This window comes from Megalobrama amblycephala, linkage group LG11, assembly GCF_018812025.1.
Source record: "Megalobrama amblycephala isolate DHTTF-2021 linkage group LG11, ASM1881202v1, whole genome shotgun sequence".
Lineage (NCBI taxonomy): Eukaryota > Metazoa > Chordata > Actinopteri > Cypriniformes > Xenocyprididae > Megalobrama > Megalobrama amblycephala.
Window position 1 is genome coordinate 13,494,472 of NC_063054.1, and position 18,362 is coordinate 13,512,833.

General features: G+C 37.0%; 1 protein-coding gene across 2 annotated transcripts in view; it reads left to right on the forward strand.

Moving 5' to 3' along the window:
- ankrd6b (ankyrin repeat domain 6b) overlaps window positions 1-18,362 on the forward strand; it is a 44,952-nt gene that overhangs the window by 23,250 nt on the left and 3,340 nt on the right. The window contains exons 5-15 of one of the 2 annotated variants that reach the window (XM_048206223.1): window positions 2,070-2,168; window positions 4,914-5,012; window positions 5,165-5,263; window positions 5,912-6,010; window positions 10,842-10,919; window positions 11,988-12,086; window positions 14,273-14,392; window positions 14,595-14,762; window positions 15,226-15,378; window positions 15,770-15,883; window positions 17,046-17,346. In XM_048206223.1, coding sequence (XP_048062180.1) covers window positions 2,070-2,168; window positions 4,914-5,012; window positions 5,165-5,263; window positions 5,912-6,010; window positions 10,842-10,919; window positions 11,988-12,086; window positions 14,273-14,392; window positions 14,595-14,762; window positions 15,226-15,378; window positions 15,770-15,883; window positions 17,046-17,346 — 1,429 coding nt within the window. The remainder of the gene's footprint in view (window positions 1-2,069; window positions 2,169-4,913; window positions 5,013-5,164; window positions 5,264-5,911; window positions 6,011-10,841; window positions 10,920-11,987; window positions 12,087-14,272; window positions 14,393-14,594; window positions 14,763-15,225; window positions 15,379-15,769; window positions 15,884-17,045; window positions 17,347-18,362) is intronic. The other variant, XM_048206224.1, reaches the window with a different exon arrangement.

Genomic DNA, 18,362 nt, shown 5'->3' on the forward strand with positions numbered 1-18,362 from the left:
CTGCTGCCCTTCATTACGCAGCGCTCTATATGTTAAGATGACAGAAAGGTTTAAAAGTTAAATTTTTAGTCATCTATGTCAAACAGAAACCGAGCATGAATTCCAGCCCGAAGCGCCACTTTAACGTTGAGAGTGAATGTTAAGATGTAAATAGCGAAACATTTAATGTCAACTGTTTTATTATAGAAATTAAATGACCGACAGTAACTTCCAGTGATGCAAACGTTTTGAATTGAAAATTTACGCGATTCATGCAATTCCTAACTGAGTGTGAAGGTTTTCGCATATTAGGCATACAAATAAAAGTACATCTGTGCATATATTCTAATGCAAATTAATGCAAATATTTGTGAATATTTCAAAATGACCTCAAATTTCCTTCACTGTTGTAATTCTTTATCTTTATACAAAATTGTATGTGTGTGTGTGTGTGTGTGTGTGTGTGTGTGTGTGTGTGTGTGTGTGTGTATATATATATATATATATATATATATATATATATATATATATATATATATATATATATATATATATATATACACAGTACAGTCCAAAAGTTTGGAACCACTAAGATTTTTAATGTTTTTAAAAGAAGTTTCGTCTGCTCACCAAGGCTACATTTATTTAATTAAAATACAGTAAAAAACAGTAATATTGTGAAATATTATTACAATTTAAAATAACTGTTTACTATTTAAATATATTTGACAAAGTAATTTATTCCTGTGATGCAAAGCTGAATTTTCAGCATCGTTACTCCAGTCTTCAGTGTCACATGATCCTTCAGAAATCATTCTAATATGCTGATTTGCTGCTCAATAAACATTTATGATTATTTTCAATGTTGAAAACAGTTGTGTACTTTTTTTTTCAGGATTCCTTGATAAATAGAAAGTTCAAAAGAACAGCATTTATCTGAAATACAAAGCTTCTGTAGCATTATACACTACCGTTCAAAAGTTTGGGGTCAGTAAGAATTTTTATTTTTATTTTTTTGAAAAGAAATTAAAGAAATGAATACTTTTATTCAGCAAGGATGCATTAAATCAATCAAAAGTGGCAGTAAAGACATTTATAATGTTACAAAAGATTAGATTTCAGATAAACACTGTTCTTTTGAACTTTCTATTCATCAAATAATCCTGAAAAAAAATATTGTACACAAATATTTTGTACAATTGTACACATTAAATGTTTCTTGAGCAGCAGATCAGCATATTAGAATGATTTCTGAAGGATCATGTGACACTGAAGACTGGAGTAATGATGCTGAAAATTCAGCTTTGCCATCACAGGAATAAATTACTTTGTGAAATATATTCAAATAGAAAACAGTTATTTTAAATTGTAATAATATTTCACAATATTACTGTTTTTTTACTGTATTTTTAATTAAATAAATGTAGCCTTGGTGAGCAGACGAAACTTCTTTTAAAAACATTAAAAATCTTAGTGGTTCCAAACTTTTGGACTGTACTGTATATAATATACACTCATAAAGTCAAACCAAAATTTATTCAGACACCTTGAACATTTCATTCATTAATACAGTTTATTCATTATAGTTTAAAAAATGGTAATAAAATATGACAAGATCTCAGAGTTAAACTGTGTCAGAAAAAATTAATCTTAATTATGTCAGATAACACTAAGCAAAACATGGTCAGGTCAAAGTGTCTGAATAATTTTTGGTTCCAAATATTTATCAATTTTACTGGTAGTCCACTGTATGAAGAATTTTTGGGTATAATATGTCTCAGTTACTTTATTTTGCTATCCTCACTTACATAAATGAACTATAGTGTCCTACACCCTCTAGTAAAAAAAATATCAAAAATGTCTGAATAATTTTTGGTTTGCCTAATATATATATATATATATATATATATATATATATATATATATATATATAATATTTGATATATATCAATGATTGATTGATTGGCTGATTAGATATTTGTGTTAATGGGCGGTTGATATATATATTTATATAAAATTGCTTATATATTGCATTTAAAATAGCAAATGCAAAGTAGAGCTGTTTTCCAGCAGTTGATATGTTTCCTCAGGATGGGAACACTGCTTTACATGAGGCTGCGTGGCACGGCTTCAGTCAGTCTGTCAAACTGCTGGTGAAAGCTGGAGCCAACGTTCATGCTAAAAACAAGGTAACATCTGCCGCCACAGCAAAAACAACCTCAACATTAAATTATTTGCATGTATAGAATATGATTAATTTCAAAATAAGTGGGGAAAAATAAACGGTGGTGCTTGTTGGTTGTTTTCGAACTGATCTTTGGGTGTTTGGAGGATGTCACTACAATTGTAAGTGCAAATGCATTGCACACATAATGTTTTTTGGAGCAGAGGTGTCAAGTAACGAAGTACAAATACTTCGTTACCTTACTTAAGTAGAAATTTCGGGTATCTATACTTTACTGGAGTAATTATTTTTCAGACGACTTTTTACTTCTACTCCTTACATTTTCACGCAATTATCTGTACTTTCTACTCCTTACATTTTAAAAATAGCCTCGTTACTCCTATTTCATTTCAGCTTGTTTTCATTCCGGCTTGAAAAAAAAACAACTATCCAGATAAATCGCGCCATCCGGATAGAGTGAATTTGATTGTGGTTGGATGAGAATAAACATAGGCTATACCATTCTGACACCCTATTGGTTTGTACGCGATCCATCACACCTGCACATGACACAAATCACGTCACACTCCAGCAAGGAGGACAGTGTTGGGGGTCGTTACTCAAAAAAGATTATTTATTAAAAGTTATTATTTCTCTACTACTGGCTCATTTAGGCTATCAAACGGCTGTTTTCTCTTCGTCCTCTGCAAATTATGCTAGGTAGTTCGGTAGAGAGACGTTTGAATTAATTAGCGTATACACCGGTTTTTAATCTTTTTTTTTTTCTTTTTTTTTAGCGCGACCCTTTTTATTTATATGACCCATAGTCATATACAACCATGTAGCTAAACATGCCTAAACGAATTAATTTAAAACGAAACTGAAGGTAAACCTGCGTTGCTCTCATGGTGTTATACCTCTCTCTTTCGGTGAAGTGGAGCAGTGCTCTTGCTGAATGGCACGGATTGCACTACGAACTATTGTACATTTTATATGTTTGTTTTTTTTTAAACTGTATTTTATTTTTTATAACGAACAAGCTGCGATGTCACGTTTCCAGTGCTTTGTTGTGTGTGCGTGAGGCGCGGGCGCGATCAAACAGCTGTCTTTGCCAGGGACTTGTCTCATCGTCATGGCAACGGTTCGTGGCCAGGTTAGATTACGTCAGGCCCTGCGTTCCATTTGGAAGGGCTCATCCCTGTGCCCTAATCCCTTCAAAGGGTTTACCCTCCGGAGGGAGAGCTTCGAAGGGATGAAGGGTGTAGGGGTCAAAAATACTCCTTTTTTAGAACGCACTTCTGCGTCATCTTAACGAGACAGTCAAGGGGATAGATAGCGCAAGCTGCGCCCTTTGTTTAACGTTAGTTTAGGCCTATATATTTATTTATTTTTGGTTTATCGCACCATAATGTATATTGTGTCTATGTATTTGAAACATTTGAATGGACTGATAAAGCTGTAAAGTATTTTTTTGAAGTACAGTGTCGTTTTGACCATAATAATGTACTAAATCTAACTCGTATAAATATTACAGTAGTAGCCTATAGAAAAATACTATACATTCATTTATAGGTAAAATCGAACTCCGAGCCTCCTGTACCCATTCTGTGATGACAAACAACTTCCCTGTGCAAAGGATCATGGGGCCCCGAAGTGTCCATCAGTTGTACCCTTCGAAATCCTTCATTCCGAAGGGCCCTTTAAAGTGGCCAGTTTTGAACACTTCGGTTTGGAACGACCCTTCAATATGGAGGCCATGATTGTTGCCTTTTGTTGGATGCTCAGACGACCAAACAAATGCAGATTAAACATGTTCAGTCTGGTAAAAACAGACTCCAACCAACGCCAACAGGGTTATCACACCTATCCAACAAACTCCAACAGACGAGTTTGTTGGTGTTTGTCGGTGCGGTGTGAACTGAAACAGCTGAAATCTACCCGCATTTGGCGGGTTGGCGGGTGTTAATGTCAAGCCCTGATTGTTACTAAGCCTGCCCTGGGTACACCAAAACTACCCGCATTTTTCTTTCCGTTGCCCTCACAGATTCCTGCAGTTAAGCTTGGATGTACATTTACATTCCAATAAATGTTATTGATGACATTTTGAGGAGGTGGAGCGCACAATAGACCCCTGTAGCGCGGCCTAAGCTTTTGTCCTTAATGGCATTTTTTTCCTTACATTACTTTTACTTTTATACTTTAAGTAGTTTTGAAACCAGTACTTTTACACTTTTACTTGAGTAAAAAGCTTGAGTTGATACTTCAACTTCTACAGAAGTATTTTTAAACCCTAGTATCTATACTTCTACTTGAGTATTGAATGTGAATACTTTTGACACCAGTGTTTTGGAGGTACTTGTGGCTTATGAATGTTTCATAGTTTGTCTCATGCAGCTCTTTTTTGCATCTGCAACTCTACATGACTAGTCATGATTCACAATACAGCACAGCCTCAAGTGCCTTATTGTTATAATACAACTCTAAATACATCATTTAAATAAATGGATAAAAGTTAGTATGTTGTTTAATTGATTTATGATGATTATTTAATTCATTCATGAAGTGGCATCCTTCCATCAGAAGATCAAGCCTGTACGTTTAAGATTAATATTTAATACTTCATGGGAGCAGTGCAGTGGTATGGTGAACAGGTGTTTTATAGCTGTATTGACCAATCAGCATTCAGGACGGCACCTGGATCCATTTTATGATGTGGAGTAATTCTATCAAAGTTCTAGTTGAACAGATGACATGATGTAATGTCTCTCAGGCAGGAAACACAGCTCTTCATCTGGCGTGTCAGAACGGTCATGCTCAGAGCTCTAAAGTTCTGCTGCTGGGCGGCTCTCGGCCTGACAGTAAGAATAACGTAAGTGCCGTCAAACTCTCATTTCTGTCTGCTTTCTCTCTAATATATTCACACGTCTCTCTCTTCTCTTTATCTGTGTGTTTATTTAACTTGGAAACAACATGAAACAAATGTGCTATTCCAATAATATTCAGTTGACTTGTTTGCATCAGGTAGGTGACACGTGTTTGCATGTGTCTGCCCGATATAACCATGTGAGCGTGATCCGAGCGCTCCTCGGTGCCATCTGCTCAGTGACTGAAAGAAATCACGTGAGTAAAGAGTTGAAATATTTTCTGGGACTGCTATACTCCATCTAAAACTATTTTAAACGGGTCATTCCGTGTCAGATCAAACAAAGTTTAAAAACTTCCCTGGCTAAAATTTTAAGATTTTGTTCATATTTTTTTCTGAAGAAAGACAAACATAGTGATGAAATTCAAAATATTAATGCCATGGATGTATATTTACTGAGTAATCCACTATTTTGAAAAGGGGGATCAAAATGATCATTTTCACCTGATATTGAAGCCAAATTACAAGAGGAGGGAAAATGACTTTAGAAAAATGGCAGCATCATTATTTTATTTTTTTATACAGAGATTGGTAGGTCTATTAGTAAAGTCTGCTGACTTTATCAATCTTGGTAGCACTTTATTTTACAGTCCTGTTCCGCATGTACATACTATATACTTATTATAGCAAATTTTACAATAATAATTTATTACCCCCTCTACAAAGTAGTGAATTACCCTGGAAATATTCATCCATGGCATTTAGTATTTTATTTTTCATTTATGTATTTTCACCAGAAAAGCAGAGGACCTCTGGTTAAGTTGACACGGAATGACCCAAACAGCATTTTGCTAATTGTTGTGCAAGTTGTGATTCTGACCATATGAATCTTTGCTGACGTCCAGGCAGGAGACACAGCTTTACATATTGCAGCTGCTCTGAATCACAGGAAGACAGTACGCATGTTACTGGAGGCTGGGGCGGACAGCCGCATCAAAAACAATGTGAGCACCTTCAGAAATATTTCATGAGCGAAGCCCTGAAATGTACTCTACACAAGTACTTGAACACAAATGCTTCCCGATATGATACACTGATACAGTTTCAAAATGTGTTTGAGCGAAATTCATAACACAACACAAGTAGGCATAGCTGAATCTTACAGAGCAAGTTAGTTAAACTATCTAGATGCTTATTGCTGCTATTTGGTTTAATGGCACATACATGCTAAACGAAATTCCATTGAGTATTGAGGTTACGACCACAGTAATGCAAGGATATTTTAAAGGGGCTATATGTAGAGTTCAGAAACCCTTGTTATTAGCGACACCGGTGGCCGTTAAGTGAACTGCAGCCAGCAACTTGTTGCTCTTGTTCGTTCTCGTGCAGACCTAACGTAAGAGACTGAATTTTCAAGGCCCCAAATTGGCCTATACTCACGCCAAAGTTCTTTTTCGTTCTTCACTTAGAAGTAAAAAGAAGTTGAAAATACCTTTGCAGCGATATACTGTTAATGGACATCCTGATTAGGGCTGTGACGGTGGCAAATTTTTACTACCGCGGTGGTAAATCACCAACAACTGCCGGTGTTGCGGTGGTGGGGTCCGAAAGGGGCGGGGTTTGGTTTATATATAAATATATATATATATATATATATATATATATATATATATATATATATAAAAAATCAGAGGTTGCATTAGACTTGCGTTTCGCCGTGATTTTGATGGACAGGATCGTAAAAAAAAATCCATCATAATCAATTACCCGTCATTTTAATTTTTATATTTTAATGATAAGACATTTAATAGCTTCTGATTTCGTCCACATTTTCATTTTTATTCACGAACTTACAGGATAAGCAAATAGGCACAGGCTATGCATTTATTTATATTATGAGAAGAAAGTTGATCAAAGACTGCGTCACTTTTCCGTTTTCATCTTGAACACTTGTCACGGATTGTGAGTGAATGCGATCATCCTTTCCTCTTTACTACTGTACAGAACGAAATAAACGTGTATGAAAATAAATATGTTGAAAGATACAGTAGCTTACCGAAATCTGTATCACGTCAGTCAGTGTTGCAAACAATGTAACGTAACATTATACCTCAGAAAAGCCATTCGTTGACCATGAACGTATAGTCAGCAAGAAAAATAACAAAACTTAATAATGTCTGTAAGCATAAGTAACTTTATTATTATAAAATTGACTTAAACTAGGGTGCTCGTCTGTGTTTAAACAAGCGTATCATTTTCATTTTATTCTGGAGACTGAACTCGTGCTCTGCTGCCACACTGGAGCGCGCTCACCACCTACTGGACAGGGGTGGGAATTACAGTTTACAAGCTACATAATCTGTCAAAATGACGGACGGGCTGCAGATTTTTTCCGTCACTGCTAAAAAAATTCCATCAGTGACTGAAAATTTTCGGTTAACGCGACCTCTGAGATTATATAATATATATAACACTACCGCAGGTGACACTCCACGACCGCGGTGGTGAAGTTGGTGCGGTTGTCATGCCTACCGTCACAGCCCTAATCCTGATGCCATCAAACTGCTGAGAGCAATGTTCAGATGAATATGTAAATATGTGCTGCACGCTTTCCTCTCAATAACAAAATAAACCCACAACAAAAATGACAGCGGTGAGAAAGCAGCAGTTAAGAAAGCATCTGATTGTAGTGGATGTTTGCACCAGCTCTGCAATTCAGAAAACGACACTATTATGTTAGTTTGATTATAAAGTATATTTGAGACTATAGACCATGCAACGTCAACTGGCGGCCCGCGGGCCAAATCCGGCCCGCCAGAGATTTCCATCCGGCCCCCAGAATAATACTGAATTCAGGAATAGCCTTGTAAGAGGAAAAAAGTTTAGGGCTGGTCCGAATACCATTTTTTGAGCTTCGAAGCTTCGGTAGTAATGAACATCGACTCTTCGGAGAGAGGGGCTGAACATATTTTCTCTCTAATAAAGGCAGGAATCTGTGTCTGTATGTCCGTTTGCATTTTTATTATTTCGAGAACCGTTCATCCAATCGACTTCACAAGGCAGTGCAGTGTCGCATTTGGTGCAATATAGATGGACACGCGAGACGCGACACATTCAGAATTAATAAACTTTTAGTAAACTACAGTCAGAACAGCGCGAGCGGGAAGCGGCGCACCTCACGCGGGCAGGGCTTATGCTCCGAGAACGGACACTGCACTAGTGATATAAAACGCACACACACAGGTCTGTTAAATTAAGCAATACTTTTAAGGTAGTCTAATATTTTTCTGACTAACAAATTGGCACAGTAAGGGTAGATTTAAATAAAGAAAAACGAAATTTAAATAAAGAAAAACGAAATTTAAATAAAGAAAAAACGAAATTTAAATAAAGAAAAAACGAAATTTATATAAACAAAAACGAAATTTAAATAAAGAAAAAACGAAATTTAAATAAAGAAAAATGAAATTTAAATAAAGAAAAACGAAATTAAGTTAAATTAAAAACGAGATTAATTTAGATTGATAATAACGGGTAAAAATGCTAATACATTTTGTTTCTATTATTGTATTTTCCACAGTGTCAAAGCAACAAAACACAAGCTCAGACATGCACTTCGGTCCATACAAACTCCGCTGTTCTGAACACTCCCGTTGCTGGAACACGCGTCGGTTCTATTTCTAGCATGCACGCGTTTTCCGCGTGGCTCGAGCGCGCCTGAGACGCGTGTCTCAGTGTGCAAACTCCAACCTGTTAAATATGGGAGCCGAAATAAAAACGGACACGCCACGCAGCTGAGACGCTCACGCAGCCAGTGTGTCGCCGGCCTTATTCAAGGGGGAATGAGAATCGTTTCGCGGGGGATCCCAGGTGTGCAAAAAATAAATAAATAAATAAATATTCGAATGTCAAATTTTCAAATCGAATACCAACCCACCGAACGAATATTTGAATATTCGGGTCCATTCCATATTTGTTTATTTTTAAATCTAACGAAAAAAAAAACCCTTCTGAAAAGTAGCTTGTGCCATAGCCTGCCTTCAGTCAAGAATGACGATAAACGCGTTCTCTCATTGAACATCTTTTATTGTTTCACGTGCTCATTTTTTCACAAATGTCAAAATTTCCTTGCCTGGGATTAGCGCACAATTGCGTGACAGTGATGGACAGCTTGACAGCCTCACAAATATGAAGCCTAAAATATCGCTATCGCCCCCTGGTGGCTTGCTGCAGTACAGGTAATATGTAAAAAATAAAATACATTTGGAATTAGAATTAGTATATCAAATAATAACATATTAGGATACAATTCGAATTTTATTTTATATTACGAGTATCTGGCCCTTACAGTGTCTGCAGAGAAAAATTCTGGCCCTTGGACAAATATAGTTGATGACCCCTGCTATAGACTATACTGGCTATGTGAGACTATAGTTTGAATTAATCCCTTTTCTTTGTGTGACACATTGACATTACTGTACAGAATAGCTGTTTTGGCATTATCCTCAACATTGTATTCATTTTATGTGTGAATGGAAGAAAGGCTTTTGGGAGCGCATTTAAAGGTCACATCCTTTTGATTTTCCCGGCAAAAATGTCCAAAGTCCTTCACATAAAAGTTACCCTACAGACTTTCATAGACAACCTAGGTCTCGTTTTTTAAGTTTCATTACAAGCTGATCACACTTTGGCAATAAAGCAAATAATACATGAAAATTCTTATATATAGCCCCTTTAAGTATGTTCAATAGGAGCACATGCCAGCAATGCATTGGTCAAGCATTTTCATACTGTACTTGCATAGAGTATGTTTCTGGCCCAAATATTTGCTGTATTTCAATAAATTCCACAGTTAGGGCCAGACAACCTATTAGGCAATGTACTGTAGGTGACCATCTAGCTCAGGGTTCCTCATATCCGGCCCTGGAGGACGACTCTCCTGCAGAGTTTAGCTCAAACCCTGATCATACTTGCCTACCTGCAATTTTCTAGTAACTCTAGCTGCATTCACGTCACCTCGTATTTACCGGAATCTTGAAATGACAACACGTGACGTTATATTCGGAGCTGTTCACGTCCTTTTGGTCCTTGAACTGGGAATTATGCGTTTCCATGGCAGCACTATTGACGCCTAAATGAATCTACGGCGGTCAGGTGGTACAGCGTGGCCACGTGGTACATGTGGGAGCTTTCAGAAAACTCCCAGCTTACAAGCTGTAATTACGAGCTCTACGAGGACGTGAACGCTTTTTACAAGCTAGAATCTCGTAACTACAGGAATTACGAGGCCGCGTGAACGCACCTTCTGAAGACCTTGATTAGCTTGTTCAGGTGTGTTTGATTAAGGTTGAAACTAAACTCTGCAGGGTAGTGTCCCACCAGAACTGGATTCGAGAAACCCTGATCTAGGTCTTGGGTGGAATCGAGTTACCAACCCAATTTTAGGATGTCTCCAACAAACTGCACCTTGTGCGGTCCTGTTGCTCCAATAAGTAACATTTACTGTCACCTTCTCCAGAGTATCCACCCTATTTTTCAATACAGAAGTAAGCTATTTTCTGTGAATGTGCAAGACTTCCAATCCATTAGCCACTATTGGTGAATTACTAGAAGAATAAGAGAGTGCAGTAAATGGTGAAACTATTTGTGCTACAAGCCAATTTATTCACAGGACCTAGAGTGCCAAACAGGGGAGTATCGGCACTTCCCACAGTTATTGTAAACCATGTCTTGAGGAACATGGTTCTCTAGGTTGGCATGCAGCAGAAATGACACATTTAACTGTGTGCATGGTTATGTGCATGGTTCTTAGCTGTGTGTATGTTTTGGGTAAAGACAGGAGAGACAGCCCTCGATCAGGCTCGTGAAAATGATAATCCTGAAGTGGCACTGCTGCTCACCAAAGCCCCACAGGTAAGAAAACACACACATACTGAAGAGCAATTGATATGGCAAGAAAAGGCAGTAGATTTTTTTTTTTTTTTCTCTTATATTATTATTATTTGCTCAACAGCAAAAAAACAACAACATTCTTATTCTATTTTCATCGAGTTTCAAGCAGGATGTTTTAGGAATGAATATTGCTCTTGCTCAGTGGTTGGTTGCACATGTGCACATCCTGCAAGAATCAAATGTAGGAATTCCTATGCATTCACTCATCTTGAGCCAAAGGATGATTTCAGTCCAGATTTAACCTGATGCAGAACAATATAAACATTTTTGAATTAAGAGGACAATTAGATTAGAGTGTTCAGTTGTAGGTCAGATGACCTATCAGATCAAAGATGTGATGTGAGCCAGATGATTACATAAGAATTGGTTAACAGGGTGAATTTGAAATACTTTAAAGCAGTAGTTCTCAAACTATTTTGGTCAGGCCCTCCTTTTAAACCTTTTTTGTATGCAGAGAGATGAAAAATATTTAACTTTGAATAAAACACAGAGAGCCAGAGCAAATACTTTACATTGTATCAACATTTTTATATTCTGAAACAAACTTTCAATCTTCTAAATCCGATACTATAGCAACACTTCCATGGATATTCTGTATCATAGCAACAAAAGAGTCTTAACTCAAAAAATGCAAGGCATTTTCAGAAAATCACCTGGTATTTTCAGCTGGCTAAAATGCTTTGGTGGACACACAGCCTTATTTCATTCAAAAACTGTAAGACTTTCTTCTCTGAAACACACACAAAAATATATTTTAAAGAATGTTTCAGCTGTTCATGAAATTGAATGGGGTCCAGAACAACATAACACCCCATCAACTTCAATTACATGGGCAAAAAAAAACAAACTCCTTTTGTGTTTTACTTGAAGAAAGTCAGTCATACAGATTTGAAACTCATAAGGTTGAGTAAATAATGACAAGTTGGGGGAACTATCCCTTTAACATGCAACAAATAACACTTTTTAAATTTAGATGTGTTAACAATTAAGACCAGCAACATTTGCCTTAATGTCTGTATTTGCATGCAGAGCTTCACTCGAGGACGCACTGTGAGGAAGAGGAGGGACAAGATGAAGACTGAGGGACGAGCACAGTCAGTCCCTCGTGATGAGATGCTGCCGAGAAAGGTAGAGGAGGCAAAACTACACACCCTCTCTCAGACACAATCAATACAGAATGAGCAACCATACTAGAGACTGAATGTGATGCAAGCAATAATTAATGACAGAATGTTTAATAATTGAACATTTATACTCTCACGGTAATAAAACACTTCAGATGTGCATAACATTTTCAATAATTCAAAATTCAGATTGTTCCACGTGTATCTCAAGGCTAGGGGGGCCTGCAAGATTTTATCTCAGGGTACGCACAGAACGAGCCCCCCCCACCCCCTCGATAAATTGAGCATTAAATCAATTATCGCTTTGATACCATACTTGTTGTGTTCTATTGTGCCGTGGTGGGAACAATCTAATGCTGTACAAATCCACTGTCTCTTTCCAACAGCGAGTTGAAACACAAACATGCCTCCCCTCACTTACTTGTTTCATTTGCTCTTAATTGTTGGTGTTACAGAGCTTGAATTTTTTGAGCTTTGATTTTGTGCTCACACCCAAAGTGCGTGCACATAAAGCTGCCTTAAAACTAAATTGATTTGTTTTTGCTGCTTATTGTGCTTAAACAATCAAATACACACAAAATAATGTAAAAATGCCAGTCTTGGCAAGTATTCACATTAACATAGTTATGTTTTAAGTGAACATAAAAGGTTAAGAAAGAAAACACGTGTGTAACAGTATAATGGATCCGTGTGTCAGGTCTTAAAGTAACAGCAGCCTAATATACCTACTGCCAAATTATGAGATAATATTAAAAATATCTATATGGCAGTTTTTCCCTATGGTATTGATGTCAAAATTGTGGCCAGTGAAAATGCTGAGTGGCAAGTAACTTTGGAAAACCACTAGCCACAGTGGCTGGTGAGTAAAACATTTAATGTCAAGCCCTGCTTTTAAAGGTGCCCTAGAACTTTTTTTTTTAAAGATGTAATATAAGTCTAAGGTGTCCCCTGAACGTGTCTGTGAAGTTTCAGCTCAAAATACCCCATAGATTTTTTTTTATTCATTAACTGCCTATTTTGGGGCATAATTAGAAATGAGCCAATTCAGGGTGTGTGGCCCTTTAAATCCCGTGCTCCACGCCCACGGAGCTCGCGCTTGCCTTAAACAACATAAAAAAAGTTCAAACAGCTAATATAACCCTCAAAATGGATCTTTACAAAGTGTTCGTCATGCAGCATGTCTAATCGCGTAAGTACAATGTTTATTTTGATGTTTACATACTATGCTCCGTGGCTAACGGCTAATGCTACACTGTTGGAGAGATTTATAAAGAATGAAGTTGTGTTTATGAATTATACAGACTGCAAGCGTTTAAAAATGAAAGTAGCGACGGCTCTTGTCTCCGTGAATACAGTAAGAAACGATGGTAACTTTAACCACATTTAACAGTACATTAGCAACATGCTAACGAAACATTTAGAAAGACAATTTACAAATATCACTAAAAATATCATGTTATCATGAATCATGTCAGTTATTATTGCTCCATCTGCCATTTTTTGCTATTGTCCTTGCTTGCTTACCTAGCTGTGCACATCCAGACATTCTGCCCTTGTCTAATGCCTTTCATCCAGACGTTAATACTGGCTGCCCTTGTGTAATGACTCAATCATGGGCTGGCATATGCAAATATTGGGGGCGTACACCCCGACTGTTACGTAACAGTCGGTGTTATGTTGAGATTCGCCTGTTCTTCAGAGGTCTTTTAAACAAATGAGATTTATATAAGAAGGAGGAAACAATGGAGTTTGAGACTCACTGTATGTCTTTTCCATGTACTGAACTCTTGTTATTTAACTATGCCGAGGTAAATTCAATTTTTGAATCTAGGGCACCTTTAATGTTTAATCAAAATGCCCTAACTGGACCTTCTAGTGAAAATGACAGACTTTGCTCTAGTGATGTGTGCAGGACTTCATTTAATGTGCTCAAACCCCAAAAGTGCATGCTCACATTCATCTCCACCTCCACTTTTGAGTGCCACACCCACACCTCAATATCCAATCAACAACCGATATATAAAATCAAGTCCCAGCCCTACTATTTTCCTTTATCATCACAATTAGGTTTCATTACAATAAATGTGTAGTACTCTCAGTTCTGTTTAACACATTTCACCATGTTTAAATCTAGTTTGTAGATTTTGCTGGTCATTGTAAATGGTGTGACTTACTCCTGTGTTTGTGTAGGACAGTGTATCTCCAGCCAATGATACTCACGGCAGTGACAGTTCTCTCCGCCAGAATGACAATGTGTTTGTCACAGAGGCATGTGCAAACAAAAACATCAACAAGAAAGTCAAAGAGAGGGTACATCATGTTTGCATTTTCGCAATTAAGAAATAATGTATAATGAACTGAATATATTACATGTGAAGTGGAGTGTCTGGGCTATTGATTGACTCCCAACAAGCGCCGCTTCCATTGACTGTTTTCTCACATTAAACAGCTCCCTATATTCTGATATTTTATAGATTCTGTACTGTTTTTTTTTTTTTTTTTTTTTTTTCAGCTGTCACCATCCGATGCCCTCATTCGAAGACAAAATAAACACAGCGATCATAAGAAGAAGAGTAAAACAGAGAGATCATGTCCATCAGCTCCTCCCCCTCCTCCTCATAACTACAAGGCGTACCAGCTCTATACTCTCTACAGAGACAAAGATGGCAAGATCATGCAGGCAAGGAACCAAAACGGTTTCACTATCAGATTAAACTCATTCATTTCTCTATTAGCACTCCACTGAAAACTTTTAATAGTTAGGCTGTCAAGATCCTTTTAGAGTATATTTGTATGTTTGGGTTACACATATTTATTGACTATTCTCCTATTGAGGACTATCAAACTAATATTAAATTACAATCATACATCCTAAGAGCTGTTAATAGATTACAATAATTAAGGGTGTTCACTACAAAAATCTTTTTGTAGTGATTTAAAGAAAAATAGCCATATTTAAAACTTTATAAACTATAATCACTGGCTTCTGGCAATGGCCGTATGTGAGTTCATGACCTCTGACCCTGTCAGCAAGCCCCAAGGCTTATCCAACATTTTCTCCAAAAAGTGAAAAATAGCAAATATCTCATGCAGTAAATGGTTTGATTTTTTTGACTCTTGTCTATGTGTTATTTCTATTAAAGGCCCCATTGAATGGCTGCAGGTGTGAGCCTCTCATTAATAAACTGGAGAATCAACTCATGGCAACTAAAGAGGAAATGCAGTCAGAGATTCACACTGTACAAGAGCTTATGAACAGCAAGATGGGGCAACTGGACCGCAAGAACAAACATCAGGTGCATACAGCCTAGACAAAACACCTAGCAACATAAACATCTAATAATCCATGTGTCCTCCAAGCACTGATATTTACTTTTCAAGGCCACTGGTTCAATTCACATGAAATTTGCAGTGTATCAGTCCCTCATGAAAATGTGTTAAAACATTTCCCAGATACAAGCTAATTAACTTTTTGGCTGTGGCCTATATTGACTTGTTGAACCATATCTGAAAAGATAACCAATCCAACTTCAGCAGCCTATAATTTCAATTGTTAATGGCCAATCATCATGCTGCTTGTACCTATATTCAACAGTTCAAACTTTTATCAGTCAATTTATTTAAATGTTTAATTTTTTATGTAGCCTATAATGTTTTTGGGGTTGATTATTATGTGTTGATTTTCAGATCAAAGCTCTAGATAAGATCACTCTAGAGAGAGTGTCTGCTGAGAGGATTGAATGTTTACATCGAATTGATAAGAGAGCCATACAGGAACGCTTGGAAGGAGAAAAAAGACAGGTAATATTCACCAAAAACTTTATATGCAGACCATCACATTTGTTTTACATGCTTTAAAAACATAGAATCAAAGACTTGGATATACCAAGATGGTGCGCTCATATTGACATCACTATGAATGGGGAAAGTGCAATACAATGTGGCAGAATAAGCCCCGCCCTCTAAATAAAAGTTAAAAATGGTAAAGTCATCGGCTGATTCCGAAATCCCACACTCTCTTGAGTAGGTACTTATTTTGAACAAGTAATTACTTCATGGCTGCTAAAAAAGTATGTTCTGTGTAGTACAAATTTGTGTAGTATGAATGTAATCTGGATGTACTGCATTCGCCATGCTGTCATTATCCCATGACCTACCAGTGTCGGTTGCGTCGTTTCACTGCCATTCACAAATTCTCTCCTGTGGCTTCATGGGATAGTAAAATGTCCATCATATGCACACTTCAGAATCTTACCAGAAGTAGTAGGTCATCTGGGTACTTTTTGCCTACTCTTTTATGAGTACTGTGAATTCCAGCATACTACTTTTGTCACATACTGTTTTCACCTACTATGTAATAGGGAAGTATTTGATTTCAGATGCAGCCATAGTGTCACTGCAGCTGCCATTAAAAGACGTGTGTTTAGGACTGCATCAAGCAGTAATATAAACTTTAAGAAACAACATTTATGGAACAGTTCATGTCAGATTTTGTTGCCGATTCGAAAGATGTTATTTAAATGTGAGTTTGGCAAGCAGTTTTTGAGATTTCAGGATTCCCCATTCAAGTAAATAGGACTTGGTCTTGGATGCCGGAAATAGCTGCCCAGAGGCGTTGCAAATATAGCAGCCAAGTGAATAGACTTTCCTTGAAAGGCACTTTGATGTAATGGTTTTTGTCTTTGTCTAGATGTAAAAGGAACAATATCTGGCTTTTAAGTGGTCTGGTTCATTTTGGGGCTTGGCGATACAGTTAATAATCTGGAGATGTTTCTGCCCTGTAATGATATTTGATGTATTTCTCAGATATCTGTGGAGGTTAATTATAAGTGACTGAATGAATCAATATCAAATCTTACATTGATTCTCGTTTTCATTGTGATGCATTTTCTTGTCAGTCTTAAAATATATTAGCATGGGCTGATTTTTGGATGATTTATTCCATCTCTCTGTTTGTAAGCAGACTTCAGTGGTCAGCGATCTCAAGAACTGGTGCCTTTCGAAGATCCAAAGTTTGGAGACGCGTCTCTCTGGCGATCGCTGCAACACCAAGTTACGACGCTCCTCGTCCCTCACCGACACACTTTCAGATTGGGATCCCCATTCCCACACTGCTGTACCGGACACATCTGGAGGCAGAGCACGTTACTCTCCATCAACAAACCAACCCGAGGTAAAAGATGGAAGAGAGACTGCAGCAGCGACCATGTGTCCTGAAGATGGATCTGCCGGTTACTATGTGATCGAGGTGGACGTCTCACCGGGTATGACACTCTGACTGAACAATCACACACACATATATACACACATATTCAACTGTTTCTTTTGCTTTTACACACAGATGAGCAAAACAGATTTTCTGGCTCGTCTCACATAGACAGAGCAACATGCAGCATTAATGGTTTTTCTGTGTTTGTCCTCATTCAGTTAAAGGCTTATGTAAGTGTTATATAATATAAATATGTGACGTAGGGTTATTAGAGGTAAAATATACAACACAGAACATCTTTACACACATTGGAGGGATATAGCAAACAATATTTATTTCTTAAATAATGTATTTTTCATGTATTATTAGACATGCAGTATAAATCCATCAAAAATTGTTGCAAATGTTGAAATTAAATTTCAGCATAAATGAATAAGGAACAAAATGTATCTAACTATGTCATATATCACCACAGGGCATGTCAACTATCCATATAACAGAACTTGAGATGTGTTTTAGTGTCTAGGAGGTTTTCTCTCCAATCTCTTTAAAAACAAGTTGAAGTAATTTCTCAAGGATATGCCATACATTAAAGAATACTATTATATGGCTCTTGTCGACGCTTCTTTCATTATCTCTCGTTTCGCACTGCAGATGGACGCGCTCTCTCTCGTTTCATTTGAACGCGGCTGCTGCCATCTTGCGCCTCAGTTATCAACTGTTAGTCTTGTTGCTAGAACATGTTCTGTACTCTGTAATGGATTATAAGATAATAAACAGGTAGGATTTTAAAATGGTTTCTTCAATCAATATTTAATATATGCGTATATCAAGTCAAGTCATCTTTATTTATATAGCGCTTTTTACAATACAGATTGTTTCAAAGCAGCTTCACAGTGATAATAGGAAAAGTAATGGACAGAGATTGTTTTGGATTTACAGCAGCTCTAGGAAAAAGTTATTATCGAGCTAAAGTAAGTTTTTGATTTTATCACTTCCGTTGTAAAAATCATTAATTATTAACTTAGGGGCCGCTTAAATTACACCTTTTTAACTGAAAACAGAAGACTT